The sequence below is a fragment of the Bos mutus genome, chromosome 16 (genome assembly GCF_027580195.1).
Source record: "Bos mutus isolate GX-2022 chromosome 16, NWIPB_WYAK_1.1, whole genome shotgun sequence".
NCBI lineage: Eukaryota > Metazoa > Chordata > Mammalia > Artiodactyla > Bovidae > Bos > Bos mutus.
Genome location: NC_091632.1, coordinates 34,048,294 through 34,062,519, shown reverse-complemented (window position 1 = coordinate 34,062,519; position 14,226 = coordinate 34,048,294). Strand labels below are relative to the sequence as shown.

At 50.1% G+C, this 14,226-nt stretch overlaps 1 protein-coding gene across 1 annotated transcript; it reads right to left on the bottom strand.

Moving 5' to 3' along the window:
- Positions 1 to 5,872: 5,872 nt before the first annotated feature.
- CTRC (chymotrypsin C) lies at positions 5,873 to 13,802 on the bottom strand. The gene is made up of 8 exons (XM_014482781.2): positions 12,709 to 13,802; positions 11,191 to 11,282; positions 10,972 to 11,069; positions 9,689 to 9,814; positions 8,690 to 8,826; positions 7,754 to 7,899; positions 6,458 to 6,610; positions 5,873 to 5,944 (listed from the first exon to the last, which is right to left on the bottom strand). Exons 1-8 carry the CDS (start codon positions 12,827 to 12,829, stop codon positions 5,930 to 5,932), a joined length of 888 nt encoding a protein of 295 aa, XP_014338267.2. The 5' UTR covers positions 12,830 to 13,802; the 3' UTR covers positions 5,873 to 5,929.
- Between the last annotated feature and the right edge of the window lie 424 nt (positions 13,803 to 14,226).

Genomic DNA, 14,226 nt, shown 5'->3' with positions numbered 1-14,226 from the left:
AGTCTTATGAAATCTAGCAAAAGGTCCCATATTTCAAATGAAGAAGCTGAGGTTCAGAGAGGTAAAGTGAACTTGCTCAAGATCACGTAGCTTCTAAAGTGGCACAAGGGGGATTCCAACATAGGCTGGTCTAATTTCCAAGCTCCTTTACTTGAGGATGCTGAAGGTGGCATTTCAAATGTCCTCCTAGCACTGCAATAAGCCCCTGTGTTTGATGGGTAGCAGGGTGCATGGGTGGAAAAAAGGAGTGAGGGCTCCTGATGGACGTTCTTGCTCTGCCTTAAAACTTCATTCTCCTCGCTTATGGTCAGAGCACAGTTCTAGGAAGGCCAGGCTCTGGTGAGACAGACCTGCCCTGTGACCACAGATTCTACCTTTTGCCCAGCCAGAAAAGCAGAGCAGAGAGTGGACTTGACTTGAACTGTTAAGACCTGAGTTCAAGTCCTCATTGAGTCAGAACTGAGTGTTATAGTTTGGACAGACAAGTCATTGGGCCTGAGTTTCCTAAATAACAATCCCGGCCTGGATTACAGGATTGTCATATGGATGAGAAAAATTTTTAATTGGCCAAGAATCATGAGGAGGGTGAGGGAGCCTGGGGTGTAGAATCCCATTGCACTAGATGTCAGAATACCTGGGTTCTAGTCCCAACTCCATCCCTAACTTCTTTAACAGTTTGGGCTCTTGTTTGTAGTCTAGCAGTCACTACAACAACAAACTATTTCTGAAGTTTCCTATTTTATCTTGAATTAATGTGAATATGCCATTCTGTTCCATGTATCTGTGTTTATTTTACTATAAAAATAAGATTTTCCTGTAGGAGGTCACTGAACAAATACTGGTTTGTTTGGCACATGCCATGGGCTTGCTGTGTGACCTTGGGCAAGTCACACAGGTCCTCTGGCTTGGGGCTATTTATGAATGAAACACAGAGAAGGACATATGCCCAGCCTATTTCACCACATTTATGGGAGGGTTTGGAAGTGACAAAAATCATCATCTAATAGGCTTAAGCCAAAGAATCATTCACTGGGACACAAGGTGGAAAAGCCCAGGAGCAGGGCTCATTTCAGGCATGGCTGGATCCAGGGCTCTGGTGATGTCCCCAGCACTCAGGTTATCTCTGTCTTTTGTCTCTGCTTTTCACTGTGAGAGTCCACTCTCAGGCTCCATTACATGGCCTGTAGGAGCTCCGGGTTGTCCTATGGGGACAAGCGGGTTACAGAATCTCTGGTCCAGGGTTTCTCAACTATGGCGCTATTGACATTTTGGATGATGGTTCTTTGTTATGAGACCCAGAATCCTGTGAACTACAATCCTGTGCCTTGAAGGATATTTAGCAGCAGTCCTGGTTCCCACCCACTAGATGCCAGTAGTCTCTTCCCTCCTCCTCCAAGTTGTGACAACCAGAAGTGTCTCTACTCATTGTTGAACGTATTCTAGAGAGCAAAACCATCCCCTCCATTTTGCTACTGTAGCCTCACATCACTCATCTTCAAACCCATCAGGGAATGAGCGAGAGCTTCCTGGTAGTTCCCACAGAAGTCCTGCAACTCTCTCTGATTGGACCTGCCTCAGGTCACATGACCATCTCTGAACCAATGGTTGTGGTGGGAGAGGGGATGCAAGTGTGGATTGGACAGGTTTAGGACCTGAAGGACAAGTCCTACCCCTGGATCTGGGCACCAGGCTCCAGATGGAAGTATGGGGGAGGGACAGCACCAAAATAGTAATCCAGGTTTCTGGAGAGGGAATAGAGGCTGGGAGAACAGATGAGTTTCATAGCCCACTTCCTCCCACTGGGGCTCAGTCCCCATTTATATGTTGATGGACAACCAGGCAATCTGTGAAGTTCTAAACTGGGCTGTGTCCTTGAGGTCTCAGTGGGGCCATGGAGGTGCAGATGTGAACTCTTATGAGATTTATGACTCACTTATAAGGGTTCCTCTGAGAAATCCAGTGCCCAGGGGTTAGAGACTTGGGTTTGCAGCCCCGTGCTTCTGGGTAGTGGCTCTGGTTTGGATCCTGACTGCTCACAGAGTGGTTTGGACCAGCATAGCTTAGGATCTGGTTAGAAATGCAGACTCATGTATCCACACCTACTGATCCAGCGTCTGCAGTTTAACAAGATACCTAGGTGATTCTCCTGTTTGTTAAAATTTGAGAAGACCTGAGCTAGAACAAGTTTCATCTCTAACTCAGTTTCTTCACCTATGAAATAGAACAAGAAAAATCTTATCCAGCTCTTAGGGTTGTTGTTAGAGTTAAACAATGGTTTATTCACTTAGAACACTGAGAATTGTCAATGTGCAATAAAATGTTCACTCTTCAGTCCTGAGACCTGCTGACCTCAGATATCAGAATAGCGCAGAATTATTCAAACTTTACCATCAAAGAATCTGAGGAGATCAGGGGTTGGCAACCTGTTTCTACAAATGACCAGACAGCAAATGTTTTAGGCTTATTGGCCATACGGTCTCAGTTACAACTATTCAATTCTGCTGTTATATTGCAAAAAGCAGCCCAATAGGCATAGCTGTTTTCCAGGAAAACTTTATTTACAAAACAGATTTGTTTTTCAGGCTCTGATGTTCTGATTAATGATCTGGGGTCTAGCATGTGGCAGTCACAACAGCAAATGTCTCGGAAGTTTCATTCTTCAGCTGGAAAGCTTGATCTGAATTTTGCAGCTTATTTCATCACACAGCTGGGTTTATCTTAATGTGCATTTTTTTTCTTCCCACACAATCTTCATAGGAAATCGGTGCTTTGGGAAGATGCTCTGTGCTTATTCTCTGCCATTACATGCCCCCTGGCCTATCACCATGTGAACATTTGCAGATATGTGCTTGATGAGTGAGTTTTAGGGGACTGACCACCAGGGCCTGCTAGGAATAAAGCTCCCCCTCCTAAGGAATAAAAGGGAGAGGGGAGATGTGCCACTGGGGGTCCAGGTATGAGGTCATTAGTAGTAATGACACCGCCTGTCACAAGCTTCTGTTGGCTTCCAAAGGGAGGTGGAAGATGTGCCCATTTTACAGATGGGGAAACTGAGTCTCAGAGAGGTTAGGTGACTCAGCTGCTGTCACTGCTTGTTAGCCAATAAATATCCTCCTTTCTGCTCTGCCGTATTTCATGCTATTAATTTGTGTCTTAGTGTGAGGGTATGAGAGACTTCCAGGATGGCTCTGATTCTTCACCTCTCACTTTATCCATGCCCTTTGCCTTGCAATTTTGCAATGGCCTCCTGGGAGGAGGATGAGAGAGAGCCCTGTGGAGCTGAGCTTCCCCAGTCAAAACCAGACTTGACCCCTAGACATGTGAGTGTTTCCAGCCAAAATCGGCAGTTAGCCAAAATAAGCCACCTAACTGACTCCCAGCTGAACCCAAGTGTGTGAGCAATAAATACCTGTCTTTGGATGCTACTGAAAGTTTGTGGTTGGTTGTTATCAAGCACTATTAATTATGCTGGAAGTAGCTGATACAGCTGGTGAAGGCCTTTGTGAACATCTGTGAGCAATAACTCTCTCCTCAGGTTTCTATTTGAGTTCAAAATTGCCAGTTTTGCTCAGGATTGTCAGCACACCCACAGCCTCCACCCCTCCCTGGTATGGCCTTTAGAGGAATCTGTGTGAGAGGATCCTTGAGAGTTGGGGATTAATGGCAGAATAACATGGTTGTTAGTCACACAGACTCTGGAGTCAGACCACCTGAATTTAAGTCCTGGTGCCCCATTACTAACTGTGTGGCCTTTGGTGAGTTTTTAAACCACCTCTGAGCCTCAGTTACCTCATCTGTAAAGGGGGATAATTATCAAGGTTGTCAAGATTATTGTATAAATGAGGTCGAGTATGTGAAGCTCTTGGATGGTACCAGAACTATTGGTCGCCCTATCCATGTTCCATGCCTTATGCTCTAGCAGAAATTGCTGCCTCGAGATCCTCCTGAGCAGTCACCATGACTTTGCTCATACCCTTCCCTTAGCCAGGAAAGTAGTGACCCCTTATGATATCCCTAAGAGTATCAGTTAGGTGTGTTCTGAGCTGCAAGTTATGGAAAACCTGACTGCAGTGTTTAAAACAAATGCAGATTTATTTTTTTCCCACAAAACTTGATATTCAGAAAATGGTTGCTGGCATCAGATCTGCGGCTTGATGATGTATGAACTCATATCGCTGTAATTCTCTTGGCCACAAAATGGCTGCTTTAGCTCTAGGTATCACATCCACATTCATGTTCATCACAGGGCAGTAGAGCTTGGTGATCCAGAGCATGGGCTCTGGAGCCAGATTAACAAAGTCTGGATCCCAGCTCCATCACCTTCTGGTTAAATCACCTTGGGAAGTCATGAAACATCTCTAGCCTCAGTTTTTTCATCTGTGAAATGGGGATGATATTAATAGACTATATCTTAGGATTGTTTTGGGGATTAAGTGAGGTAATACATGTAAAGCCTATAGAACAGTGCCTGGCACATAGCAAGTATTCAGTATGTGTTAGTTATTACTTCATTATTATAATTGTAAGGGACTTGGGCACAAATAGTGTTAATGTTTAGCGCATCTACCTTCCAATATAGAGACAGCTTCAAAAGAAGGAGGTCAAGCAGGACCAGGGGGCCCTTGGGTCAAGCAACCAGCAACATCTTCTGTGCTTGGATACGTTCTGTTCAAATGTGAAGACTCAGCCTGGGGTATCACCACTTCTAGGAAGCTGTCATGGACTCCTCTCACCAACTGACACTGGTTTAAGTGTCCCTTATCGGTGCTCCTGGACTGTATTCCTACCTTCACACTTATACCGTGACCTCAATGATCTGTTTATGGGTCTGTCTCCTGCAGAACAGGGGTCTTGTTTGGACTCTCCCTGGATTCCCAGGGCTGAGTTGGTGCTGGGCTTCTTGTAGCCTCCATTGCTTGTTGAGTAAATACTTTTTGAGAATGAGCTTGGCATTGTGGGAGGTCATGGTCCCCACCTCCAGGAACCAAAGTCTGATGGGGAAACTGGGCAACTCATTGACCAACCAGAGGTGGTCCTAGTTGAGGGTTTTCCTAGGAAGACTTTAGAGGCAGAGGTGGGGGCAGCTCCCTCCTAGATCAGCCCTGGACTAGGAGCCTTGGCGATCCTCAGGAGTGCCCTAAACTAGGGACACTGTGGTCAGGGATCAGGGGCCCCACTTGGATCCACCTTACTGGACACTGGGTCCCTCACCTTTCTGGCTCCATGTGCCCTCCAGGCGGCCTCAGGACAAGAGGAGCCTGAACTGAGCCTCTTATTTGTGCATTACTGGTCGTTTCTTCCTGTGACTAGGCTCAACTTTTTCCTTTCTGGGCCTCAGTTTCCCTGCCTGTCTAGTGCAGTGCAAGCTTGCCCACCTCTGACCTGCTGTGACTACTGTGGAAGCCATTGCTGTTTGACCAGGGTGTGGTGTTATGAGATGTGTGTGTGTGTGTGTGTGTGTGTGTGAGGAGGGGGGGTGGGCGGCAAATCTCTGGTGTGTCCTTAACTCACGTCCCCTCAGGTACCGGGTAGCCTCCTGGGATTGCCTCCTCCCCCAGCACCTCCAACAGCTCCCCCTCAAGGCCAAACCAGCCTGAATGAGGGGGCCTCTCTTTGCATCCTTGGTGTGGAAGGGGCAGCTCCCAGAGAGCTTCCGAACCCGCAGGGGACACGAGAATCAAGAATGAAGGCAGGGGACTTCCTTGGTGGTCCAGGAGCTAAGAATCCGAGCTTCCAACGCAGGGGGCCCAGGTTCAATCCCTGGTCAGGGAACTAGACCCCACATTCTGCAACTAAGAGTTCAGTGCTGTAATTAAGACCCAGTGCAGCCAAATAAATAAATTAAAGAAAAAAAGAAAGCAGGCAGCTTGAGGGGGAGAGAGGTTTATTGTGGTTGTTGGGATTTGTGGCCTGGGCTCCTGGGGATGAATCACAGCTGCAGTTTCTGGAGAAGCAGAGAACAGTGAGGGACTCAGGGCGGCATGAGTCTCGCCGGGAGGGAAGGAACAAGGGGGCACAGCAGGTAGTACCAGGCCTTAATGAGCCAGGCTTGCCTCTGCCCCCAGGGTTGGCCCCTTCAGCACTTCCCACCACCATGCAAGTGGGCTCAGGACACTGCCTGCTCCCAAAGTGACCCCCTGTCCCTCCTCAAAAGACAGATGGTCATCCATGCCACCGCCTCTCCTGTGTGGGGGCCATAGTTCACCTTTGGGAGCCCTGGTGGGGAGCCTAGGGTTGGGACAGAAGTGTTTGCTGAAGCAAATGGATTAAAGGGTTGAGGAGTCAATGGCCATTTCCTTTACTGCACCTGACTCAAGGCTGCGTGCAGCAAACACTCAATCAATACTTCTTGAGCAGGTGAATGAATGAATGAGTGAAGGAATGAGTAGAGGAACAACTGAAGGAAAGGCAAGTGAGGGGTGGGCAGTGAGGAAGGAGGCCTGGGAGGGGCACCCACCTGGTTGATCCAGTCGATGTATGCAGACACACGGGTGAAGACCGTTGGCTTCTTGAAGGTGTTGCAGCTCAGCCCGGAGCCGAAGCTGACGATGCCTCGCACATCCCAGTTGCCGTTCTCAGCTTGGCAGTTCAGGGGGCCGCCCGAGTCCCCCTGCACCAGATGAGGTGGGCGTCAGAGGGAGGCTTGGGCCACAGGGGCGGGTCAGAGTGGGGCATGGAGTTGGCCTCTCTGCCTTGTTACCTCCTGTTTTGGCCTCAGCTTGTCCATAGTGAGGGAGGCAGAGAAGATATGGTTTGGGAGTGACTTGACCTTTATCCTATGCTAATGCTATATGCTAAGTCACTTCAGTCGTGTCCGACTCTGTGCGACCCCATAGATGGTAGCCCACCAGGCTCCCCCGTCCCCGGGATTCTCCAGGCAAGAACACTGGAGTGGGTTGCCATTTCCTTCTCCAATGCATGAAAGTGAAAAGTGAAAGTGAAGTCGCTCAGTCGTGTCCGACTCTTAGCGACCCCATGGACTGCAGCCTAACAGGCTCCTCCATCCATGGGATTTTCCAAGCAAGATTACTGGAGTGGGGTGCCATTGACCTTTATCCTAGGGGAGCCCTAAAGTATCAGATTAAGTCTTGGTTTGCTGTGTGATCTTGGGATGATGAGAACTCTCTCTGTGCCTCAGTGTCCCATGCCTGAGTCTGAGCTGTCCAGAGAGGTGAAGATGCTGGGAGTTGTGTAGGGGACCCTGGAAAGTGAGGAAAGTGGAAATGGGGAAAGAGTCCTGTGTTTAAAAATGGGACAGTCTCTGATTTCCCTGGGTGCTTCTTGCTTCTGTGTCAGATTCCCTGAGTCCTCTGTCTCCCTGGACCAATGGAGTTGATGGTATGTCGGAACGTGTGCCCAGACTTGAATGAAGTCTCTTCTACATGCGTCAGACTCATTTAGTCCTCACAGCAGCTCTGTGCTTACTGTCGCTCCGTTTTATAGTGGGGAAACTGAGGTTCAGAGAGGTTGAACAGCCTGCCCAAGGTTATGCAACTATGAAGGGGTGGGACTGGGACTTGGATCCAGAGACTGACATTCAGCTTTCAAGCTCTGGCGGTAGTGCTGGTGGGGGATGGGAAGGGGGACAGTGACAAGTTTTTCCTAAGTCTCCTGAGCCCAACTGGGACTCAGTCTCCCCCCAGGGAGAGGGTTCCTCATGGGGTCTCCCCACTTCTCACTCCTTTGCTCTCATCCCTGCCTCTAGCACTTGGCCCTCTGCGTTAGGGCTGGGGTGCAGAGTCTGGACACTCACGTTGCAGGCTGAGATGACTCCATCGCCCCCGGCACAGACCATGGTCTCCTTCACCGTGGTGCCCCACCAGTCTCTCCGGGAGCACGTGGCATAATCCACCACGGGCTGCAGGCCCTGCTGCAGCTCGGCGGCAATGGGGCCGTTGGCTGGAGAGAGAATGGGTGGTGACTGGGTAGGCAGCCCAGGAAGCCCTGGCCCCAGGCCTTCAGGGAGCAGAGGGCTACATGGGGCTGGGCCAGGCCAGGCAAGTTCTGGCAAGACTTTAAGGGACATACTCACATGCCTTTTATTGAGAGGCAAGACTCTGAGCTAATGGTCCCAAACTGGGTTAGACACCCTTCAAAGGGTCGGAAAGGTAAAACCAACCCATAGAAAACCCTCAAGAAATAACTACCATTTATCTTTAATTTATGTTCTGGGATTTTAATTGCCAATGGTTTCCTTGTAGTTCTCTACCTTTGGAGTCACATGTTAAAAGATTTTTCTCAGCCCCAAATTTTCCAAGTACTGATCTCCATTTTCCTCTAAGTCTTCTGTAGGTTCATTTATTTGCATTTAACCTTTAAATTCAGCTAGAATTTACTTGAGAATTCCATTCACTGGAATATACTTGGTATATGATCTAATCTCCTATGCCAAAATGGTTAGTTTCATTGATTCAATAGTCATTTACAAGGCATTTAGTAGATGTCCAGCCTTGCTCTAAGTCCTTGACAAATTTTAGTCCATTTAATCCTTATAGCATCCCTTATATGCACTTGGCGTGTCTGTCACATGGCATGTGCTTAATAAATATTAGCCATCATTACACAGTTTAAGAAGATGCAAAAATGTTAAGGCAGGAAGGAAACTGGTGGGCAAATGTGGGTGGCATGCTTACTGTGGGAGCTGCTTCCTCCAGGAAGGCGCTCGTGATGTGCCAGGGGCTATACTCACTGTAGAGACGGCCCCAGCCAGTGACGAAGCAGGGGTAGTCCTGAGGCAGCAAGGAGCCCTCCTCTGGCAGGCAGGCCACTTGGATTGTGTCACTCAATTCCACGGTCTCTGCCAGCTTGATAAGGGCAATGTCATTGCTGGAATCCAAAGTGGAGGTGGTGAATCACAGGAGGGCCTGGTGCACCAAGCAAATGCCAAGAGGCCTGGCCTGGGAGCTGGGAGTCAGGCCAAGGGTGACCAGGGGTCACACATCCCGGACTGCCGGGTTTTACTGGTGGACAGAGATGCTGGGGAACGAATGATCTGCTTTCTAGTTCCATCGCCTGCCCCTGTACGTGGAGCTTCTTCCCCTACCTGTGTCTTCACATCACGACAGCCTTAACAGAGAAGTGACAAGAGCAGAAGCCTTCTGAGCCACTGTCATTGAACCACCGCATCAACCGAAATTAAGCTAAAGCAAATTCGGAATTATGACTGTAAAAATACTTGCAGATTCCATTTTTAATGTTTCCGTGTCACCCGAATGAAAGTGGACAACCCTAGGTAGACTTGGTTTGACTTGTGGTTCTGCCACTTAGTGGGCTGTGTGATCTGAGACACATTCCTTAACCTCTCTGATCCTCGCGTTCTTGTCTTGGGCTGTTGTGAGGATTAAATAAGAGATGGCATGTAAAGTGCTTATTGCAATGCGGGCAGGCGCGCAGTAAGCATCAATAATGGGGAGTGCTGGCTCATCCCCTGGCTGACACTTCAGGTAACATACCATGGGGGCCCCGGGATTCTTATTCCATGTGTACTTTCTGGAGCCCCTTGGTCAATGATGGGAATGGGAGGGGTGTCCGTCTCCTCTTAGCATTTTGCTATTTTGTGTAAAGTCATCATCTGTGGGCTGTTCAGGGTGAGGATGGGGCTCAGGGACAGGTTCTGTCTCCATCTCAGGGACCCCCTCTTCTTCTGAGCTGCCCCTAGGGGCTGTGTGATGGCTATCTGGGTACTCACCGAACTAGGAAGGAGTTCCACTTTTCATGGACAAAGATGGTGTCCACACCCACGTAGAGGGAGCCTGCCTCGTCCTCCACCTCCAGGTTGTTCTTCCCCAGGGCCACGCGGTAGGTCAGGGTGTTGCTGGACAGAGCAAGGGGGCCAAGTCAGGGTCCTGCCCCCACTGGTTGGCAGGGTAGAGAGGGAAGTTGGGGCTCTGGTGATGCAGCTTCGGGGTCACTGTGGGACTCATTTGGGGGAAGGCATGGTTCACCCCATTGACCCTTCCTAGGGCACGGGGTAAGGACCATGGTCTTGGAGTCAAGTCCGTTCTGACTGCTGGGTGGGCAGGCTTGGGCCTCAATTCCTCTCCTGTAAGGTGGAGATAATCTTAAAACACCTGCCAGGGATGTTGTGAGGATGAACTAGTCCACACTGCTGCTGGCCTGCATTATCTCACCTGTATTCTTCTCTATCGGAGAAGGCAATGACAAGCCACTCCAGTACTCTTGCCTAGAAAATCCCATGGATGGAGGAGCCTGGTAGGCTGCAGTCCATGGGGTCGCTACAAGTCGGACGTGACTGAGCGACTTCACTTTCAATTTTCACTTTCACACAATGGAGAAGGCAATGGCAACCCACTCCAGTGTTCTTGCCTGGAGAATCCCGGGGACGGGGGAGCCTGGTGGGCTGCCGTCTATGGGGTCGCACAGAGTCGGACACGACTGAAGTGACTTAGCAGCAGCAGCAGCAGCATTCCTCTCTAGCCACCTCCTCCTCTCCCCTCACACAATCCGCTCCTGCCACACTGGCTTCCACTTAATTTCTCAAACATACCAAATGGACTCCTTCCTCTGGACCTTTGCATCGGCTCTTCCCTCCACCTGTGACACCTTACTTCCAGACCAAAGATTTCTTCCCTTATTTTCTTCAGATCTTGGCTCAAGCATGCCCTTTTCAGAGATCTCTTCCCCGGGTCATGTCATTTAAAATAGAGCCCCTCATACTTCTTATCCTCTTCCTGCTTCTTTGTTTTCCTTCACTCCCACTTATTTTGCTACATGTTTACTTGTTGGATGGCCTGTCACTGTCTTCCACTAGAATGTAATAAGCTCCCTGAGAGCACAAACTGCGTTTTCACTGCCACGTTCCCTGGCACATAGTAGGCGCTCACTAAATACTCACTGAATGAATAAATGGACAACTGAGTTACTGGGTACGCGTAGCCTGCTTGTCCCGGTGTCTGGAGTGTGTGCCCGGGAAGGGCGGCGTGCGGCGTGTCTGGGTGACTTCCGGCTCACCTGATGCAGTGGGCAGCTGTGAGCACGTGGTTGGGGGTGATCAGGGTGCCGCCACAGGTGTGCCTCCACGTGTTATCCCTGAGGTACTGGAGGGAGATCTGGGGAGGGGGGGATGTGGAAGGATGCCGTGTCAGCCCTCAGGGGCCCACTGCCCACTCAGGGGCCCACTGCCCACGCCCCTCTCCACCCTGCCTCCCAAGCCCACTGCAGTGAGCTTACCTGCCAGGGCCAGCTGTGGGGAATGGCGTCCTCTCCTCCCACCACGCGGGCTGATAGGTTGGGCTGGAAGATGGGGGCCCCGCAGCTGGAGGCTGGGGGAGACAGGAGAGAGAGAGCTCAGGTCAGTGTGGGTGGTATCTCGTTGAGGAAGGGACAGGTGGAAAGAGCACACCTTTAGGGACTAGGCAGACTTGGGTTTGAATTTTCCTGTTAGACTTTGGGGAAGCCATTGAGTTTGCTGGGCCTCAACTTCCCTTTCTGTGAAATGGGTAGAATAGCACTAACCTGGTAAGTTTGTCCTGAGAACTAAATGATGCATATGAAGAGTTGAGCAAAAGATCTGGTATAGAGTGAAGGAAACACCCAGGTAGGCTGGCTTGGTGTGAGTGCCCAGGTACACCTGTGTTCTTCATCCTTACCCTGCTGTCCCTTTTGAAGCCACAGCATGGTGGGGATGTGTGAACATGGAACCCACAGAATTCCAGACTGTCCTAGCTGTGGAACGGTCAAGGGCAAGTGCTAGGCATACTTGGACTCAAATTCTGCCTCCACCACTAACCAGCCATGGGATCTTGAAGAAGATACTGAACTTCACTGTGCTTCAGGGTCCTCATCTGTAAAATGGGTCTATATTAATAGACCCTGCCTCTCAAGGTTGATGGAGAATCAAATTAGCTCCTGAATGTCAAGGGCTTAGCAGAGCGCTTGGCACAGAGTAAGCATGCAATACACAGAAGCAGCTATTGTTATTATTACTACTGTTGTTATCAACTGGAGGACTCTTAACGAAGTGCTCTTATTTGCTAAAAGTGCCAGTGAGCTTTAGAGAGGTGATATGGCTTGTTTAGGTCCTGCTGAGAGAGAGTGACATTCGAGTCAAGTGCCTTGACTCCCAATCTGGGAGAAGGCTGCCAACACGGGAAGCTGCCACCCTCTGTGCCAACACAGAATCCCCAAAGGAGAGATGCTGATCCCAGGAAAGGTAGGCCCCGAAATTGTTTAATTGCTAAATCGTGTCCAACTCTTTTGCAACCCCGTGGACTGTAGCCTACCTGGCTTCTCTGTCCATGGGATTTCCTAGGCAGGAATACTGGAATGGGTTGCCATTTCCTTTTCCAGGGGCTCTTCCCAACCCAGGGATGGGACCTGCATCTCCTGCATTGGCAGGCGGGTTCTTTACCACTGAGCAAGCTGGGAAGCCCAGACCCCCTGATGGTCCCCAGGGTCCCTAGGGATGAGGCATCTTCTGTTCCCCCAGGTTGATGCTACATCTTTCTGCGCCTCACCGCTCATCCTCACCCTGGGGAGGTTAGATCATCAGCCCTGTTTCGCAGATACAGAAGCAGAGTTGCCCAGCGGGCAAGTAGCTCATTTGACACAGCTGATCAGTAGTAACTGGACCCACACTGGACCCCAAAGATCCTTTCCCAAAGCCCTGGAGAGCAGAGGGCCCTTGCCTCCATCCTTGTCCGAGCTCACAGCCTGATAGCTGCAGCTGGTCATGGAGCCTCAGCTTACCGTAGGCCAGGAACGTGGTGAAGACCGTGATGCCCAACATGTTGTGAATGCTCAGAATCAGGTGAATGTCGCGGTGGCCAGGGCAGCACTTATAGGCAGGTGGGGGGTGGGCCCACCTCATCAAGGCCGAGCCACCACTTGGAAGAAACCTGTTCTGCCAAGGCCTTTTCCCTGACCTTGGGTGGTTACTGTTTAATTTGGGCGGAGATGGAGCTGGCTTGGAGGCATGGATTTCCCAAATATCCAGACAGAGCAAACTCTTGCATTTGCACGTTTGGGGGCCCCATCACACTACTTGGCCTGACTCATTCTTTTTAGTTGTCGTTTACTAGGCACCTACTATTTGCTGGTTGCCATGCTCAGTAACTCTTGCAGTCCCTTAATTCTCCCAACAACACGCAGTAGACACTCTTGTCCGCTGATTAAACATGACAAAGCTGAGACTCAGAGGGTCAATGACCATCCAGGGTCACACAGCTGAACAACAACAGGGTCTGAAGTCAGCCTTTCAAATGTCAGCCTACGGCCCAAAACTGCTATGATGCACCACTTCCTTCTCTGTCGCTGTAGCTCTTGTTTGCTTCCTGTCTTTTTCTTTCTCCCTCATTCAACTAAATCTGTCGGATCTTGGGGTTCTCCCTGCTCTGCAGCACCTTCTTCCACCCAGGCTGTGGGTGGAGGCTGAGGCCTTGGCATACCCTGGAAGGTTTTGGTTGGCCAAATTCCTACTTGGAGCCAGCTTAGTTGTCTCCCTGCAAGGCCTTCAGTCTCCTGTTCTTTAAAATGGGCATGTAGGATCAGATCAACTCTCGGGCTCTTTTCAGATCTTAGATTCCATGATTTAGATGTAAAGGTTGAGTGCTACTCTGTTGCTGCTGCTGCTGCTAAGTTGCTTCAGTCGTGTCTGACTCTGTGAGACCCCACAGACGGCAGCCCACCAGGCTTCCCCGTCCCTGGGATTTTCCAGGCAAGAACACTGGAGTGGGTTGCCATTTCCTTCTCCAATGCATGAAAGTGAAAAGTGAAAGTGAAGTCACTCAGTCGTGTCCGACTCTAGCGACCCCATGGACTGCAGCCCACCAGGCTCCTCCATCCACGGGGTTTTCCAGGCAAAAGTACTGGAGTAGGGTGCCATTGCCTTCTCCAGAGTGCTACTCTGGATGCCCCCAAATTCCACCTGGAGCCTCGGCAGTTTGGGTTCAGCCTTGACCTCGGAGAGTTGGTTTACTTCATTTGCCTCGAGGCCTTACTTCTCTTTGTCTGCTTTGAACTCCTCCATGCGCTGTTTGGAAGTTGTTTTCTGAGCTGGGCCTACTGGTCATGTTGGGCATTATTCAACCATGCTCTTTCACTGGGAGCAACTGGGCAGAGGTGGGAGGTGCCTCTGGTGCACGATTAGTGTGCATGGCTAGTGTGCATGGCTAGTGCCAGCCCCTCCTGACCTGGTCCTGATGCAGGGAAAACCACTGGCCAGAGGACGCCATCACTCCAGGGGCTCAAAATGCCTAAAGTTCTGGT